We start from the raw sequence: 20967 nt of genomic DNA, 5'->3' as shown, positions 1-20967 counted from the left end.
AAACAGCATTATGAACAGCGTGACGCCCTGTTATGTTCTGCAGAGATACCACCATCACCTTCTCATTTTGTAAATATACTCAGTCAAAACTCTTTTGGGGTGCCGGAGTGGCTTAGTCAGTTGAGCGTCCGACTTCGGTTCAGGTCATGAGCTCACGGTCTGTGAGCTCGAGCTCTGCACTGGGCTCGCTGCTGTCACCCTGTCATGCTTCAGATTTTCTGTCCCCCTCTTTCTCTGCTCCTCCCCCACTAGCACACACTCGTGCAGGCTCTCAAAAACTAAACACAACATTAAAAAAAAAAAAACCCTCTTAGCTGCCACCTCTGACAATAGATTTAGGGGGTGATAACTAACAGCTGTGTACCTACTAAGCACCAGGTACCACACAAGTTGCTTTCAGGTGTATCTTCCTTACCAACCCTGAGAAGGGGGCACTTTATCCCTGGTTACTAAATGAGAAAACCAAGGTCCACAGGTTTGGTTCTCTGCTCAAGTTACAACACAGCAAGTGGCCAGGTTGGGATTGAATCCTGGGTTTATTTGTCTCTCAAGTCCAAGTTCTTTCACCTAGAGACCATCACCTCTAATCAAAAAGAGTACAACTTACTTTGAGAGGCAAAACAGAAAAAATCATAGTATTATTTTGAGTTTTGCTACTCATTTAATGGATCATTCCAAGACGACAAAATCTCCGAGTTTCAGTTTTCTCACATAACTTGCTTTCTCACATAAACTTGCTTCACAGAAAAGCAAACCTTTTCTGTAAAGGGCCAGGCAGTAAGTATTTTAGGCTTTGTATTTCACATACTGTCTCTCTTGCATATTCTTTTTTTATTTTACAACCCTTTAAAGATGGCTCCAGGCCCATACAAAACAGGCCACAGGCCAGATACAGCTTGTGAGTCATAGTTTGCTGACCTTTGTGACATTTATTTGTGTTATTACTATAACTGAAAATAAACAGTAGAATTTAAGGACCAGTTATATCAAACCTTTCAAGCTATTTCCTCGTCTAGTACCAAGTAATACAATATACTTAAAAAGGATCAAAATATTACCTTTTTTTCTGGAGAGAACTTGAGGGGTTCTACGATGTACAAATCATTTGGGTCTACTATAAGAAAAAATTTTAAAAAAAGATTTAAAATGTAAAGTAGATTATGCATGATAAACACTATAAAATATTATATATTATCCTTTAGTGATTACTTTCCTAACAGATCCAATGAATTTATAATTATACCAGATTAAGCATATATTTATGCATTTTAAATTAGTGAAAAGTAACAAGGTGGGAGATGGTACCATTCTTATTTTGGGCTTGACTGGTCACCTTCAAATAACTTCCCTAAGTTTCTAACTGACAGACAGCTAGCTATCAGCCAACACAATAAGGATCCTTCCCTGGGCCCAGCCCTAACCTCTTACCTGATGAGAAGTATAACATCACCAGGTAAGCTAATAACAAACCTACAGATCATTTGAGTATTTCCCTAAAAGACTAAGCTACACTGTGTCACAAATGTGGGTTAATCATGTACAATAAGCAGTTGTGACCAGGTATGAAAGCCAGTTAAAAGAGCATACACACAAAAAACAGATTTAAGACGCTTTTTCCACTTGTATTTTACTGTGACTGAAACTATGAACTCCAAAATCTAAAAATAGCTTAAGCATGCAATATAAATTATAAGCAATAATGAATACATAATTATAATTATAATAATGAATATAATCATAAACAATAATGAATAAATACTTCTGGCAAGGTGAGTAAATTAGAAATATTCATTTTAGGTTTCTAAGATTTCATTACTTTAAGCACATTCAAGACAGCTGTATACCATTCTGACATTGACAAGATACACATCTTGACAAGACATTTGACTGACAAGATAAATGAGATTTCAGACTCATTCATCCCATTAAAAGTAAACAATGTATGGTCTGACAGAGCCAGAAGTTTGTAAGTTGCAAAATTCCCTATAAAACTTCATATACTGCAAATTAACTAATGACATGATTCAACCAATTCGTTTTTTTACATTATGTCTTAGAAATCTGTTGACAAAGTCATCAAATACATAAAAGTATCAAAACATATAAACTATATCAAATTCATAAAAATATACCAAAAGTATAAAGACATTCCTCTTTAGTCATTTCTATCAGATTACTAATCTTACTCAAGTCAATTTTTTTAAAAAAATGACACCTACTTCTAGAAATGGTTGTTAACTGTTACTCAGATCACCTTCTCTGCTCCATGCAGCTAAAATATGGATTTTAAAAAACAAAAATCACTAAAAGCTCTGAAGAGCGGCCAAGATCAAGTAGGTAATCTCCATCCCAAATGTGAATGAAAAATAGGAATCCCGATAGTCAAGTGGAACACAAAAGTCACTTCTGTCCTGACGGCATTTGCCAATGCAAGAGTATGTGAACTTCAGGTCTAATGGTATCAAGGTAATGAATCAGAAATCAAACCTTAGGGCCCACCCAAAGTAACAGTCTAGTAAGATACCCTGACTCTCCTCACAGTAAGCTGGGCCTCTAAAGAACTATATACCCTCAGAGAAAGAATTAACCCATGCGATGCAGGGACCACCTGGTGGTCCAAGTAACCTCATGGCATAAACATAAAGTATTGTGAATGTAAAGCAAACATAAATTCTCTCTGGAATAAAGACCTACCTTTTAGCTCTCAAATTATCCCTACAAATAATTTTTCAAAGAGAAGGACCAACACAAAGCACAGAAAGACACTAAGCACCTGAGCAAGAGGCTGCAGAGACAATTAATGAACAGACTCACAAAGATTTAAGATATTAGAATTATCAAACACAGACCACAAAGGCAGTTATACTTACTATGTTTAAATAAAAAACAAGCTTGAAAATATCTGCAGGAAACACAAAAGGGACCTAGATGTTTAAAAAAATACTAAAAGAATTCCTAGAAATGGAAAATGTAATAACTGAAATTAAAACCTCAATGGAAGAATTTAACAGCAGACTACAGATAGCTGAAGAATGTGTGGCCTGGAAAAGAGATCAGAAGAAATCATCCAAATATAGCACAGAATGGCAAAAAGAACAGAGTTTAGGAGACAAGGGGGATAAACTGAGAAGGATTTAATTAAATGGAGACTCTAAAAGAGAATGAGGTAGAGGTAATATTTTGGGGGGAAGTGGTTAAGAATTTTCCAGTATTGGGGTGTCTGGGTGGCTCAGCTGGTTAAGCTTCTAACTCAATTTCAGCTCAGGTCATGACCTCACAGTGGTGAGATTGAGCCCTTTGTTGGGCTCCGTGCTGGGCATGGAGCCTGCTTAAGATTCTCTCTCCCCACTGCCCCCCGCCCCCGCCGCCAACTCGCACACAAGCACAGGAGCATACTCTCTCTCAAAAAACAACAATAACAACAATTTTCCCACTATTGATAAAAGATACTAAATGAGAGATTCAAAGAACTGAAGAACTAAGAAATCAGTGTATCTGTGGATAAATGTAAATGAACGCTAGTGTAAAAAATAATAATTGTATACCAAGCAAAACAAATAGAATTTAAATACACAAAACAGTAACATATATATCAAGCTGGGGATAAAAGATCTTTGTATTATCCAATAAAAGGTAAAAGAACGGGTTAACTGCAGACTTCGATGAGTACTTGTAAATTCTAAGGTACCAGAAAATGTTAAAAATAATGCACAACTTCTATTCTACTGATAGCAAAAAAGAACGTCCTTCTTCTCCAACAAAAAGTTTCAAGGAGAGGGAGGAATAATAAAAAGTCACTAGATAAAAGATACATGAATACCTTTATGCTAATAAATTTTAACATTTAGACGAAATGGAAAAGTTCATGGAAATTTTTAATTTAAATTGACAAAAAAAGTCAGGTTCCTATAACCTGAATTAAAAGCCTTTTACAAAGAAGATTCTGGACTGGACCTATGTGACTAATAATTCAAAAAAGAAATAATTATAATTTTAAACTCTTCCTGAGAAAATAAGAGAGCACTGGCCATCTGGTTTTATAATATAAGCTTTATACACAACAAAACCCAACAGTCTGAGAAATAAAAAATTATATACTAATCTTATTCATGAACAATAGACAGCAAAATTCCTAAGTAGTATCAAACAGAATTACATGAAATTAACAATACAGACACAAAAAACACACATGTAAATAACATATCATGCCAACTTGTATTTATTAAGAATGTAATAAGAGTATGACTCCAGAAAATCAATTAGTATAATTAATTTTAATAAGAGATTAGAAACGATCATCTTAAAAGAAGCTGAAAAAGTATTTGGTAAAATTAAACAGAGATTCATGGGGGAGAGGAACTATCAGCAAACTAAGAAAAGAGAGAGGGAGGTGCCTGGGTGCCTCAGTTCATTAAGCCTCTGCCGCTTGATATCAGCTCAGGTCATGGTCTCAGAGTTTCGTGGGATCGAGCCCCACGTCAGACTCTACGCTGACAGCAGAGCCTGCTTGGGATTCTCTCTCTGCCTCTCTCTCTGCCCCTCCCCAACTTGTGCTCGCGCTCTCTCTCTCTCTCTAAAATAAACTTTAAAAAAAACAGGAGAGAGGAACTTCCTTAGATGATAGGTATCTACAAAACACCTATGACACACATAATCCTTAACACTAAGAGTTTTCCCTTTAAGAATGGGAACAAGACAAAGGTGCCTACCAACCACTTCTATTCAACATTTTAAAAATGCCAGCCACTGCAGTTAGGGAAACAAAGGAAATAAAAACTATACGGATTGGAAAGGAAGAAACAAAATTCTCTTTAGTCTCAAAAGGTGTGCCTGTATTCACAGAAGTTGCCACTCTGTCATAACAACAAGTATAAGACTGAACAAACTGAAAAATAACTCTTCTTAGATACTTCAGAGAAATGAGGTCACAAGGAAAACTACTGTCACAAAACCTGGAGATAGGCAGATACAGACAATCACAAATTGCCTGGGCAGAAACCTCTGTGGGAACAGTGCCCAGGTAGGAAAACCTGAACTACAATTGATAAATTGCTGGATGTTCAGTGTGGATATATCTGTAAGTTAAGAAGTCCCAGGGGGGATGGCACCTGGGTGACTCAATTGGCCAAGCTTCTGACTTTGGCTCAGGTCATGATTTCTCAGTCTGTGAGTTCGAGCCCACATCAGGCTCTCTGATGTCAGCTTGGAGCCTGGCGCCTGCTTCGTATTCTGTGTCTCCCTCTCTCTCTGTTCCTCCCCTGCTTGTACTCTCTCTCTCTCTCTCTCTCAAAAATAAAGATTAAAAAAAAAAATTAAAAAAAAAGAAAGTCCAAGGGGGACTCCAAGAGGGGAGCCCTAACAGTTTTGTGAGGTTTTTAATTTTTTAATGTTTATTTATTTTTGAAAGCGAGCCAAACAGAACACGAGTGGGGCAGAAAAGGAGACACAGAACCTGAAGTAGGCTCCAGGCTCCGAGCTGTCAGCACACAGCCCAACATAGGGCCAGAACTCATGAACTGCGAGATCATGACCTGAGCCAAAGTCGGACACTTAACCGACTGAGCCACCCAGGCACCCCATCTGTTTTTCTTAACAAGGTCTGACTTTAGGAGATCTATTTCAGTAGAGTCGCACCTACTGGTGTTTTATTGGAGCCTAACCTGCCTAAGGGAAAGGGGAAGGCTGAGAAGCACTGGTGAAGTTTACAGTCAGGAACAAAAGCTCACCAAAAGCCTGAGGCCTAATCATAGGACTACAGAATGCTTCCTTTACCACCACACCTCACCACTATGTTATATCCCACCTTTCAACAAATAATTACACGGCATTTTAAAAATAAATAAACAAAATTAATAACTCAGGCAACAACAGATGTTGGCGAGGATGCGGAGAAAGAGGATTTCTTTTGCGCTGCTGGTGGGAATTTTTGCACTGCTGGTGGGAATGCAAACTGGTGCGGCTCTGGAAAACAGCATGGAGGGTCCTCAAAAAATTAAAAATAAAACCACCCTACGACCCAGCAATTGCACTACTAGGTACTTATCCAAAGGATACAAGTGTGCTATTTCAAAGGAACACATGCACCCAAACGTTTATAGCAGCACTACTGACAATAACCAAAGTGTGTTAAGAGCCCAAATGTCCATCAACTGATGAATGGATAAAGAACATGTGGTGTATACATACAATGGAATAATACTTGGCAATCAAAAAAGAATGAAATCTTGCCATTTGCAACAATATGGATGGAACTAGAGTGTATTATGCTAAGCAAAATTAGTTGGAGAAAGGCAAATACCATATGACTTTGCTCCTATGTGGAATTTAAGATACACAACAGATGAACACAGGAGAAGAGAAGGAAAAATAAGATAAAAACAGAGAGGGAGGCAAACCATAAGAGACTCTTTTTTTTTTTTTTTTTTTTTCAACGTTTTTTATTTATTTTTTTGGGACAGAGAGAGACAGAGCATGAACAGGGGAGGGGCAGAGAGAGAGGGAGACACAGAATCGGAAACAGGCTCCAGGCTCCGAGCCATCAGCCCAGAGCCTGACGCGGGGCTTGAACTCACAGACCGCGAGATCGTGACCTGGCTGAAGTCGGACGCTTAACCGACTGCGCCACCCAGGCGCCCCTAGAGAGACTCTTAAATACACAGAACAAACTAAGGGTTACTGGAGGGGTGTTGGGTGGGGGGATGGGCTAAATGGACGATGGGCATTAAGGAGGCCACTTGCTGGGATGAGCACTGGATGTCACATGTAAGTGATGAATCACTGAATTCTACTCCTGAAACCAACACTACACTGTATATTAACTAACTTGAATTTAAATAAAATCCTGGAAAAAGAAACCACACACACAAACACAAAAAGCAAAGAAAAAAAAGACAGAAAAAAAACCCTAGAATTGAATATCCAAAAAGTGCAGGACAACTACAAAATGTGTAACATGTGTGTAATGAGAATACCAGAAGGACAAGAATAAGAGAAAGGAAAAGAAAGATCTGAAGTAATAAAGAATGAGAATTTCCCCCAAATTAATGCCAGACACCAAAACACAGATCTAGGAAGCTCAGACAACACAAGGCAGAAAAAATGCCAAAACACTACACCTAGGCATATCACATACAAACTTCAAAAAAATCAAAGATACAGAAAAACTCCTGAAAAGTCAGAAGAAAAACACACCTCACTAGAAGAGCAAAGACAAGTTACATCTGATTTTTCCTCAGAGATCATGCAAGAGAGTGGAACGAAGTATTTAAAGTATTGAGAGAAAAAACAAACCAATCTAGAATTCTATATCCTATGAAATTATCCTTCACAAGTGAGGGAGGAATGCCTTCCCAGACAAGCAAAAAATTGAGGGAATTTGTTGCAATAAACCTGCCTTGCAAAAAAATGTTAAAATTAGTTCTTCAGAAAGTTAGAGAACAATATAGGTCAGAAACTGCTATCTACATAAAGAAAGGAAGAGCTTCAAAGATGGAATAATTAAAGGTAAAAATCAACCTTTTTCTTAATCTTAATTGATCTAACAGATAACAGTTTGTTCAAAACAGTAATAGCAAAAATGTACTTGAATATGCTTATGTATATATATGCTTCCATGGAAGTGAAATGAATGACAGCAAGGGATGGATGGGAGAAATTACAAATATTTTGACAAAAAAAGAAAAAGAGAAAAAAAATATTTTGTTATTATAAAATAGTTGTACTACCCATGAAGTGGTATAGTGTTATTTGAAAGTAGACTTGAATGAGTTGTAAATGTATATTGCAAACTCTAAGGCAACCACTAGGAAAAGTAATAGAACCGAGAAAATATGGGATTATGTACAATGCTGAATTAAAAGCACAAAAGGCAGAGAAAGTACGAAAGACAAAATTGGTGGGGGGGGCGCCTGGGTGGCTCAGTTTAAGCGTCCGACTTCGGCTCAGGTCATGGTCTCACGGTTTGTGAGTTCGAGCCCCACACTGGGCTCTGTGCTGACAGCTCAAAGCCCGGAGCCTGCTTCGGATTCTGTGTATCTCTCTCTCTTTGCTCCTCCCCTGCTCATGCTATCTCTCTCTCTCAAAAATAAACATTTTTTTAAAAATTCAGAAAGACAAAATTGGAACAAAGAATAAGGACAACAAATAATAAACATGGTAAATATTAATCCAACTATATCAACAATCACTTTAAACATCAACAGTCTAAATACACCAATTTAAAGACAAAGATTGTAAGAGCTGATCAAAACACAAGATGCAACTATATGTTGTTTTCAAGAACCTGGTTTAATTTTTTAAAACATTTATATACAGTGTTATATAAGTTTCAGGTGTACAGTATAATGATTCAACAATTGAATACATTACTCCGTGTTCATCAGGTATACTCTTTATCCTCTTTACCTATTATACTCATCCCCCATACCCATCTTCCCTCTGACAACCACCAGTTTGTTCTGTATATTTAAGAGTCTCTTTTTTCTTTCTGTTTCTTAAATTCCACATGAGTAAAATCATAGGCATTTGTCTTTCTCTGATTTATTTCACTTAGCATCATATTCTTCAGGTCCATTCAGGTTGTTGCAAATGGCAAGATCTCATGCTTTCTTACAGCTGAGTAACATTCCATATATATATATATATATATATATATATATATATATATATATATATATATACACACACACACACACTCCACATCTTTATTCATTCATCTATGGATAGACACAGGTTTTTTCCCATATCTTGGCAATTGTAAATAATGCTGCAATAAACATAAGGATGCATATATCTTTTCAAATTAGTGTTTTCATTTTCTTTGAGTAAATATCCAGTAGTGGAATTACTGGATCATATGGTAATTGTTTTTAATTTTTTGAGGAACCTTCATACTGTTTCCACAGTGGTTACACCAGTTTGCATTCCCACCAACAGTGCATGAGGGTTCCTTTTTCTCCATATCCTTGCCAGCACTTGTTGTTTCTTGTGCTTTTGATTTTAGTCATTCTGACAGGTATGAGGCAGTTATCTCATTATGGTTTTGATTTGTGTTTCTCTGATGATTAGTGATGTTGAACATTTTTTCATGTGTTTGTTGGCTATCTGTAGGTCTTCTATGGGAAAATGTCTATTCAAGTTCTCTGCCCAATTTTAATTGCATTATTTGGGTTTCATGGTGTTGAGTTGTATAAAATCTTTATATATTTTGCAAATTAATGATCACTTGGAAATATCTTCTCACATTCAGTAGGTTGCCTTATCATTTTGTTCATGGTTTTCTTTGCTGTACAATAGCTTTTTATTTTGGTGTAGTCCCAATACTTTAATTTTGCTTTTGTTTCCCTTGCCTATCTAGACTATCTATCTAGAAAAATGTTTCTATGGCCAATGTCAAAGAAATTACTGCCTATGTTCTTTTAAAATATATTTTTTAGGAGTTTTATGGTTTCAGATCTCACATTTTAGAACTTTATTTTCAGTTTATTTTTGTGGATGGTGTAAGAAAGTAGTCCACCTCCATTCTTCTGCATGTAGTTGTCTGGTTTTCCTAGCACCATTTGTTGAAAAGACTGTCTTTTCCCCACGGTATATTCTTGCCTCCTTTGTCATATATTAACTGACCATATAGGCATGGATTTATTTCTGGGCTCTCTACTCTGTTCCATTGACATGTGTCTATTTTTGTGCCATAACTATACTGTTTTGATTACTATGGCTTTGTGGTATATCTTGAAATCTGGGATTGTGATACTTCCAGCTTTGTTCCTCTTTTTCAAGATTGCTTTAGCTATTTCGGATCCTTGTGGTTCCATACAAATGTTAGTATTATTTGTTCCAGTTCTGTGAAAATTGTTGTTGGTATTTTGATAGGGATTGCATTAAATCTATAGATTGCTTTGGGTAGTATGGACATTTTTACAATATTGGTTCTTCCAACCCATGAGCATGGAATATCTTTCCATTTGTTTGTGCCATCTTCAATTTCTTTCATCAGTGTTTTATAGTTTTCAGAGTACAGGTCTTTTAGCTCCTTGGTTCAGTTTATTCTTATGTATTTTATTATTTTTGGTGCAATTGTAAATGGGATTATTTTCACAAGAAACCCATTTTAAATATAAAGGTATAGATTAAAAGTATAGGGATAAAGAAAGATATACCATGCTAACACAAATAAAAAAAAAGCAGACTTAGGTATATTAATTTCAGACCGAGCAGATTTCAGAAAAAGGTAATTATCAGGGATAAAGACCAGCATTTCATAATGATAAAGAGGTTAATACTGCAAGAGGATATAGGTAGAGGCTTTAATACCTATCTATCAGAAATGGACAGATCCAGGGAAAATGAATAAGCACACAGCTAATCTCAATAATACCAAAATCTATTGTATTTCTACATACCAGCAATAAACACACACACACACACACACACACGATAGCATTTACCAGCATCAAAAAATACTCTAGGAATAAAGCTCCCAAAAGTTTGACCTTTTTAGAGTAAACAGAGATAATGCTTATATCCTTCCCAAACTGATATTCAGTTACTGTAATCTCAATTAAATTTTGTTTGTGATGAAACATTTAATAGATAATTCTGAATTTATATGAAAACATAAACAGTCAATAATGGCCAAGAAACCCAAAATAAATGAATATATTTATATAAAATTTTACATTGGAATTCCTACCGAAGGTCACATACAAAAAAATCAATTCTAAGTAGATTAAAGAACTAAAAATAAAAACTGAAGTAAACATTTAAAAGAAAATTATAACAGTATCATCCATAAACCTGGAGAAAAAAATTCTGTTTAATAGGAGATAAAAAGCACTAACCACCATTTTTTGAGGAATGGGGGGCAAAACCCATATATTTGATTACATTGAAATCAAGAGGAGCTTCTCTTATTTAAAAGACTCCAATTACAAGACAAATCTCACAGTGAAATAAAATATCTGCAACATATTTAACCAACCAATGAGTATGATTACAACCTTAAAAATTATAAACCAGTACAAAAGAGATAAACAATCTAACAGAAGAACAGGCAAAAAACTTACAGTTGTCCAGGAAAGCCAAATGACTAAAAGGCATAAGTAAAGTTGTTCAACTTCATTAGTAATCAGGCAAATGCAAATTATAACTGTGATAAGATTAACGAACACTTTACAACCTGGGAATCCGGTGTTTGTTGGCAAGAATGTAGAATAATGGAAATTCTCAAGGCACTAGTAGAAGCATACTCTGTTATGACCACTTTGGAAAAGTCTACCATTATCTGTTCACTTGCAGATAAACATGACCTACAACCCAGCAGTGTTAAATATAAGTAATATTCCTAGAGAAACTCATACAACTGTGTTCCAGTATACAAAGGAATGTTTACAGCAGCATTACCTATAATAGCCCCAACTGTAAGTAGCAGTAGAATGGATAAATACACTGTGAACTGGTCACTTACTGAAATACTATACAATATTGAAATGGGATGCAATCATGTATATGAATCTCCTTCTCTCTGCCCCTCCCCCACTTGTGTTTTCTCTCTCTCCCTCCCTCCCTCAAAATAAAGAATAAAAAAAAAAACATTAGAATTAATAAATGGATTTAGCAAAGTTGCAGGATACAAAATCAACATAAAAATCAGCTGTATTTCTATACTTTAATGATGAACAATCCAAAAAGGAAATTAAGAAAACAATTCCATTGATAAAAGTATCAAAAAGAATAAACTACTTAGGAATAAGCCTAAGAATGTGTAAGAAAAGTACAAAATATTGATGGAAGAAATTAAGGAAGATACAAACAAATGAGAAGACATCTCATGTTCATGACTGGAACACTTAATACTGTCCATACTAAACAAACTACCAAAATAATCTACAGATTCAGCCTAATCCCCACCAAAATCCCAACAATATTTTTTTGTTGTTGAAATAGAAAAATACATCCTAAAATTTATATTGAATCTCAAGGAACCTCAGATAGAAAAAGCCATTTTGAAAAAGATGAATGGAGTTTGAGGGCTCACGCCCCTGATTTCAAAATGTGTTACAAAGCTACAGTCAAAACGGTGTGGCACTAAGAGAGATAAGTAGACCAATGGAATAAAGAACGCAGAAATAAACTCTTACACATATGGTCAAATAATCTTCAACAAAAGTAACAAGACCAGTCAATGGGGGAAAAAACAGTTTCTTCAACAAATGGTACTGGGAAAACTGGATACTGACATGCAAAAGAATGAAGTTGGACCTTACCTTACACAATATATAAAAGTTAACTGAAAATGGATTAAAGATCTAAGGTGTAAAATTATAAACTTCCTATAAGAAAACACAGGGGAAACTTCATGACACAAGACTTGGCAATGATTTCTTGGATATGACATCTAAAGTATAGGCAACAAAAGCAGAAATAGACAAATGAGACCTCGTCAAACTTAAAAACATTTGTCCATCAAAGAACAAAATCGAGAGTGAAAAAATGATCCAAGGAATGGGAAAATACATTTGCAAATCATGTATCTCATAAGGGATTAATATCCAGAATATATAAAGAAATTAACAAAAAATCCAAATAGAAGGAAAAATAAAATAAAAACAGAGAGGGAGGCAAACCATAAGAGACTCTTTTTTTTTTCTTAAAGTTTATTTATTTTTGAGAGAGAGAGAGAGAGAGAGAGAGAGAGCAAGCTGGGGTGGGGCAGAGAGAGGGAGACACAGAATCTGAAGCAGGCTCCAGACTCTGAGCTGTCAGCCCAGAGCCCAACACAGGGATCGAACCCATGAACTGTGAGATCATGACCTGAGACAAAATCGGCCACTTAACCGACTGAGCCACACAGGTGCCCCTAGACTCTTAAATACAGAGAACAAACTGAGGCTTGCTGGAGGGGAGGTGGGATGGGCTAAATGGGCGATGGGCATTAAGGAGGGCACTTGCTGGGATAAGCACTGGGTGTTACACATAAGTGATGAATCACTAAATTCTGTTTCTGAAACCATGATTACACTATATGTTAACTAACTTGGATTTAAATAAAGTTAAAAAAGAAAAATATCAAATAAAAAAGTTTTTTAACTGGGCAAAGGATAGTTCTCCAAAGATGATTTACAAATGTCCACCAAGCACATGAAAAGACGCTCAACATTTCTATCTGAGAAATGCAAATGAAAACCACAATGAGAATTCACCACACCCATTAGGATGACTACTATCCAAAAAACAAAAACAAACACACAAACAAAAACAAGTGTTGGTGAGGATGTGGAGAAAATTGTAACCCTCGTATACTGCTAGAGGGATTGTATAATAGGCAGCCACTATAGAAAACAGTGGAAAGTTCCCTCAAAAAATAAAACTACCAGGGCACCTGGATGGCTCAGTCAATTAAGTGTCTGACTTCAGCTCAAGTCACGATCTCACGGTTGTGAGTTCGAGCCCCGCGTCGGGCTCTGTGCTGACGGCTCCGAGCCTGGAGCCTGTTTCCGATTCTGTGTCTCCATCTCTCTCTGCCCCTCCCCTACTTGTGCTCTCTGTTTTCCTCTCTTAAAAATAAGCATTAAAATAAATATTTTTAATAAAAAATAAAAAAAATAAAACTACCAGATGATATAGCAATCCAATGTCTGAGTATACATACAGAAGAACTGAAAGCAAGGTCTTAAAGAGATATTTGCACACTCATGTTCGTATCAGCAATATTCACAATAGCCAAGAGCTGGAAACAATCTAAATGCCTATCAACAGATGAAATAAACAAATTGTGGTGTATCTGAAAACAGAATATTACTGAGTTTTAGAAAGGAAGGAAATTTGGTCGCATGTACGTGGATGAACCCAGAGGACATGATGTTCAGTGAAAAAAACCAGTCACAGAAAAACAAATACTTTATGATTAATATATTTCCATGAGGTACATAAAGTAATAAAATTCATCCGGCACCCTAAGTTCTCCATCTTAATCTGGGTATTGTCATACAGGTGTGTTCATTTGGTTTATGAAAATTCATCAAGCTTTGGCTAACAGACACATGAAAACATGTTCAACAGCACTCATCATCAGGGAAATACAAATCAACACCACAATGAAATACCACCTCCCACCTGTCAGAATGGCTAAAATTAACAATTCAGGCAACAACAGATGTTGGTGAGCATGCGGAGAAAGAGGAACGCTCTTGCACCGCTGGTGGGAACGCAAGCTGGTGCAGCTACTCTGGAAAAATGTGGAGGTTCCTCAAAAAATTAAAAATAGAACTACCCTACAATCCAGCAATTACACTACTAGGTATTTATCCAAAGGATACAGGTGTGCTGTTTCAAAGGGGCACATGCACCCTAATGTTTATAGCAGTGCTATGGACAATAGCCATATGGAAAGAGCCCAAATGTCCACTGACTGATGAATGGATAAAGAAGATGTAGTATATATACACAATGGAGTATTACTCGGCAATCAAAAAGAATGAAATCTTGCCATTTGGAACTACGTGGATGGAACTAGACTGTATTATGCTAAACAAAATTAATCAGAGAAAGACAAGTATCACATGACTTCACTCATACGGAATTTAAGATACAAAACAGATGAACGTAAGGGAAAGGAAGCAAAAATAATATAAAAACTGGGAGGGGGACAAAACATAAGAGACTCTTAAATACAGAGAATAAACTGAGGGTTGCTGAAGGGGTTTTTGGTGGGGGATGGGCTAAATGGGCAAGAGGCATTAAGGAAGGCATTTGGGATGAGCACTGGGTATTATATATAGGAGATGAATCACTGGATTATACTCCGGAAATCATTATTGCGCTATATGCTAACTAACTTGGATGTAAATTTTAAAAAAATAAAGTAAAATAATTAAAAAAAAAGAAAATTCGCCAAGCTTTACATGTAATTACATTTTCTTACATGTAACACTTCAATAAAAAATTTCAGTTATAGGGGTGCCTGGGTGGTTCAGTCAGTTAAGTGTCCGACTCTTGATCTCGGCTCAGGTCATGATCTCATGGGTTTGTGAGTTCAAGGCCAACATTGGGCTGCACACGGTCAGTGCAGAGCCTGCTTAGGATTCTCTCCCTCTCCCTGTGTCCCTCCCCTGCTTGCACACACACACACACTCTCTCTCTCTCTGTCTCTCAGAATAAGTAAATAAACTTAAAAATAAATTAAAAATTTTTTTTCAGTTATAGTAAAAAATCAGCCAACAGAAGAAAAAGAGAAAAAGGCAGGAAGAAAGAAGAGGTTTACTAATCGTAAGTAAGCACATATGTAATGGGTTAAATCAGTAAAGCTTTGTGATAACAGTAAAACCAGTGATGCTCAGCAATGATCACTCAAATGAGTTAGTCAGCTGAAACATGCTGCTGCATACTAAGTCCTAAAGAAAGGGGAGCCAATAATTAAGAAAGCATTCCTAACTGAAATATATAATTAATTTGGCTATTTTAATACTGCTATAAATATAAGTCTCTTAATAACTACTAATTACAAAAAATAAGTACAAATTACAAAAGAACAGATACAGAAAAACAGCCACTCAGTACATATTCATTCATTTGAATTTAAGTATTGAGTGTCAGACAATGGAACGCTATTATAGACCCTGGCCTATAAATAAGAGGTAGACTAGATTTTTTTTCAGAAAGTGCCTCATGGTCCTAAACTAGAGACAAAAGGGGTCCTACCTGTACAAGAAGAGGAGGCAGATAAGCACAGGATGCTATGGGAGCACATTCAGGTTTTCCAAATCTGTTGAACTTTCTCAAACATCTCTTTCTAAAAAGAAATACTTCTAAACAGGAGCAGGTGCAAATAAAGCTACCAATGGCTAATTAAACTAAGCCCCCCTTCCCCACCCTCTAGGCTTTTAGGAATAAAGATATATATATATAAAGTGTGAAAATGATAAGGCAGCTTTGACACAGCACAAACACAAAGGTTACTTGTACCCACTATTCTGTTGCAGATGGTTTCGAACACAACACTGACATTATACTTATGCCAGAAGAAAGCCACATTCATGTGTATGTATACGTATTACACAAAAATCTACCTTCTTTGCCAGTTAACTGTAGAGACTTGGATCTGATGAGTGGGAATGAGGTTCTCCTTTTCAAATTCATATCATCATAGGAAGAGAAACACCTAAAACATGAAGAAAAACCAACACTGAGAACAGGGTAAACTACATATAATTTACTTTGCGGTTGGGGCTTGATGGAAGCTATTGAGAATTAAACACGCCCCAGAATGCTGATCTCTAGTGTAACACTCCAGTTATTGTTTATTATGTGTAAAAAAAAAAAAAACAAACAAACTTTAAAGGTCATTCTCTAAAAGGTGCTATATTAAAATATCTATTATCCTCTCCCTTTGAATTCCACATTCGAGCATCCTTTACAACCAAAACATTTCAAGGGTATGCACTTCCTATTAGTGTTTTCTCTTTAATCCGGGCTACAGAACCTTCCAGGTACAGGACCATCTCTCTAGTTCCAATGATGTTTTAACACTGCAGTTGTAAGACAATCATATGGGGGAAAAATTATCTCAGTATTCCTTTATTCTGTCAAATTTCTCAAAAATGTAAAAAACACAGTAAAAAATGTGAAATAAGATGCTGATATTACCTTTTAGGGCTTGGATATTGATTACTTTTAGGAAGTTTTGAAATATAATCTCCATCAAATTGAGAGGGGTTTCGACAGCGCTGCATACAAAGCATCAGTCCCAAGACAACACAGAGAACCAAAGATATGACAAGATAGCTCTGTCGATCTGAAACCTGATTGAAAAGGATTTAATAATTATTACATAGTTTATATATTGAATATTATATTAGCATTAAATTTTGTTATATTATTATTATAGTATAAAAATTATACTAGGAAAAAATATAGTGGGATATAAAAATCAAAAGACAAATCATTTTTACCATTTTTAAAATGTATTTCCAAATGATAAAACGTAGGGCATGTTCTTAGAAAACGTACTACTGTGAGGCAATGTCTTTTTCTTCTTTTTCCCCCCCAATTCTTTGAATGTTTTCAAACCTAACGAAAACTTTAAAAATTAGCACAGTGAACATATTCATGCCTTTCACTTTATGTTCACCAAAGTTAACATTTTGCCACATCTGCTGTGTCTTTCCATCTGTACTATTTCCTCAGGGAGGGGAAAAAAAATCTTGCTCCTGCCCAGTCTTTGCCGTCTTACAATACTGAACCAGCAATCACCCAGTTATTTAAGCCAAAAACGTGGGGATCATCCTTAGTTGCTCATCCCACACATCCAATCTTTCAGTAAGGCTTGTCATTCTCTTAAATATTTCCTGAACACAACTTCACACTGTTATCCACTTCTAACAGCTCAGTCCAAACCAACATCACCTCACTCAGGTTACTGAAACTGCATCCTAACTGGTTTCCTCCTCACTTCTGCTCTTGCTGTTCCCCAAGAGGCAATTCTCCACAGGACAACAAATGGGGAGCTTCTCGAAGTGTTGTCAGTGAGACGACCCATGTCACTTCTTAATTCTTTCCAATGACTTGCAATGATCAGAATAAAATTTAAACTCTACATTGCCTACTAAGGCCTACATGACTGGATCCCTGACCCTCCTTCCCCTCATTCACTCCGCTCCAACCATGCCAACTTTCTTTCTACCCTCAGACACATTACACTATTTCTTTCTTTTTTTAATTTTAGTTTATTTTTTTGAGAGAGAGAGACTGATTAGGGGAGGAACAGAGAGAGAAGCAGAGAGGATCTCACACAGGCTTTGCACTGTCAATACAGAGCCCAAAGCAGGGCTTGAACCCACGAACCATGAGATCATGACCTGAGTCGAAATCAAGAGTCAGACACTTGATCAACGGAGTCACATTACACTATTTCTAATCATGGGTCCTTTGCCCTAGTTCTGCTAGTAACAGGTTTGTTCGGACCCTAGGCCCGTGTGGCTGCTAAGTCTTCTTGAGTACTCAAGTTCTAACACCACCGCCTCAGATAAATAAGCCTTCCAAAATCACTCTAGCTAAAGGAGCAACCCTTACCATGCCACTCCACACACACACATTTCATTTCTATCCTACTGTCCCTAACATGTATTTACTATATATATTCTCTCTCTCCCCCAGGAGAGAGGCACTTATGTGGCCAGGGACTACTCACTGCTGTATGCCCCGAGGACTACATAGCTCACACTTCATATACACTGGATGTTCAATAAATACTTAATAATTCAACAAAATTTTTGCTTTGTTAAGCAACTGAAGAAGACTTTTTGAGCTGAAAATGAAGTATCGGTGGTCTGAAAAAGGCCTAACAGAATTGACTTATAACCGTATTTTAGGTAAGACCTAAACTATGAATGCCTTGTTTTCCAAAAGATTATCATTATTAATATATAAACTTTAAAATGCCACATCCTGGGGGCCCCTGGGTGGCTCAGTAGGTTAAGCATCCAACTTTAGCTCAGGTCATGATCTTGAGGTTCGTGGGTTTGAGCCCCATGTCGGGCTCTGTGCTGACAGCTCAGAGCCTGGAGCCTGCTTCGGATTCTGGGTCTCCTTCTCTCTCTGCCCCACCTGTGCTTGTACTCTCTCTCTCAAAATAAATATTAAAAAAAAATTTTTATAAAATGCCACATTCTGGTGTTGTGAACAAGTTCTCTATAAATGACAATTTTGTTTGGTTAAAGATCTTAGACACTACATTCTTAAGAATCTTGTCTTTATGACAACCTCTACATATGCAGTTTGTCTTACAACACCAGCAATAACAATTACCTCACGTTGTAATTCTGCTACTGTTGTCGATAGGTTTGAAACAAGCTGTGTCATGTTGGTCAATTGTGCCTGTAGTAACTGGATGGCTTCAGTTTGCCGCTGATCCTATGATAAAGAAAGAAATAAGTATTATTTTTGAGTGTGTGCAAGTCTCATCTGTACTTTAAATATGCTGTAAATTCAAGTAAAAACACCTGGAAAAATTACTAAGTTCCTCAAGAATTAAAAAAAACATTATTAATAGCAAGCTCTTAATGAATGAATATGGTAAAGTGTAACCAGAAATTTAAAAAAAAAAACAAAACAAAAAAAGAATCTGAGACTGTTGAACCCTCCTTCCCCTCTCCCTCCAAGAAATCATGTTGCCATTTACTGCTACCATGTAGAATACTGTCTAATAGAAGTTAATAAAATACTTTTCAAGTTAATTTGGGCTCCATATGTATAAACCAGCATATACTCAGCTATATGCAAAACATTTTGTCAAATACGTGTTTTTCAACCAAAGCACAAAAACATGTTGAAAATTTTTTGAAAAATGTTTTTGTATATAAAGCAGGCTCACAGCAAGCTTTTAAAAGTTCTATTTTATTGCACATTAGGATGGAACTTAGGATGTCACATAATCAAAAAGCCACAACTGATGAGCTAGTCAATGCTAAACTAATCCCCAATGAAAATAAATCAATCAAAACACCTATCTTTCCAGCTTAGATAATCAACAAACATGTCTTTATTTAAAATATCATTTGCATGTATATTTTAGGGAAATATGCATCATACTCATGGTCAGGAACCTATATTAGGGACACTGTACTGAAAATTTCAAGTTACTAATGAATTTGGGGAAGAGGAAAACAGGACAGAAAGTAAAAGAAATCTAACACTCTGTAGGATGCTGTATGAAATAGTCATATAACCATTTATCATTCCAGAGTAAGTTTCTCGAATTTAGATTTAAATAAATTTTTCGAGGCACCTGGGTGGCTCAGTCAGTTAAGCATCTGACTTCGGTTCAGGTCATGATCTCACAGCTCGTGGGTTCGCGCCCTCCGTTGGGCTCTGTGCTGACACCTCAGAGCCCGGAACCTGCTTCGGATTCTGTGTCTCCCTCTCTCTCTGCCCCTCCCCTGCTTGTGCTCTGTCTCTGTCTCTCTCTCAAAAAAATAAAACAATAAAAAATTAGATTTAAATAAATTTTAAATCTCAACTGCGTTGGGGGGCGGTGGGGGTTGCTTGGGGGAGATGGATGTATAAAACTGCAACAAAAAGTTTCACTTCCCTTACTGTGATACACTGATACTTTCTATCCTACTTCCATCTTCTTAAGATGCTAAAGGTAATTCATTAAACTGTATCTTCTGACTCACATTTGACAAATACTGATAAATCCCTGACAGTTACAAACATTTAAAGAAAAAAAAACTTTGAAATTTAGTAAGTTGATTAACACTTCTCATCAAGACTGATCTTTAATACTGTTAATAATACACAAATTATTTACAAGTATTTAAATAAGTCTTTGAGACATAAGGCACAGATATTATATATATTGTAAAGAGAAAATACAGATGGGAAATCATTTCAACCATTAAAATCAATGAACAACTAAATAAATACTGTGTTCATGGGTCAGAAGACAGTATGTTAAGATGTCGATTCTCCAAACAGATCTATAAATTCCAACAAAATCCCAGTTAAAATGTAAACATGTTGTTTTTGTAGAAATTGACAAGCTGATTCTAAAATCTGTATTAGCCAAAACAATTTTGGAAGAGATGAACAAAGTTGGAAGATTCACGCTACGTGACTTCAAAAGTTCCTATAAAGATACAGGAATAGTTAACAGTCTGGTATCAGCATAAGGACAGATGAACAGAACAAAATAAAGGAATAAAGGAATATTCATTTTTTTTACATCCCCATCCCCACCAAAAAATAACTTTGATCCTTACTTTGCAACACGTAAAAATTAAAATCAATCATAAACCTAATGTAAAACAAAAGCTATAAAACTTTTAGAAGAAAAGAGAGGAAAAAAATCTTTATGACTCTGGGTTAAGGTAAGATTTTGTAGAGCAAAGACAAAATGGGTAAATAGGCTTCAACAAATTAAAAACTTCTGCTCTTCAAAAGATACTTTTAAGAGAAATGACAAAACAAATA

The 20967-nt window shown here is 36.2% G+C and overlaps 1 protein-coding gene across 3 annotated transcripts in view; it reads right to left on the bottom strand.

The window, feature by feature from the left end:
* SUCO (SUN domain containing ossification factor) overlaps positions 1-20967 on the bottom strand; it is a 91062-nt gene that overhangs the window by 2155 nt on the left and 67940 nt on the right. For 2 of the 3 annotated variants that reach the window (XM_042924846.1, XM_042924845.1), the window contains 4 exons: positions 18802-18906; positions 16642-16796; positions 16065-16156; positions 1059-1114 (listed from right to left, as the gene is read on the bottom strand). In XM_042924846.1, the coding sequence (XP_042780780.1) occupies positions 1059-1114; positions 16065-16156; positions 16642-16796; positions 18802-18906 (408 nt within the window). Of the gene's footprint in view, positions 1-1058; positions 1115-15696; positions 15788-16064; positions 16157-16641; positions 16797-18801; positions 18907-20967 lie in introns of all 3 variants that reach the window. The other variant, XR_006198728.1, reaches the window with a different exon arrangement.

This window comes from Panthera leo, chromosome F3, assembly GCF_018350215.1.
Source record: "Panthera leo isolate Ple1 chromosome F3, P.leo_Ple1_pat1.1, whole genome shotgun sequence".
Lineage (NCBI taxonomy): Eukaryota > Metazoa > Chordata > Mammalia > Carnivora > Felidae > Panthera > Panthera leo.
This window is presented reverse-complemented; position numbering and strand designations above follow the sequence as displayed.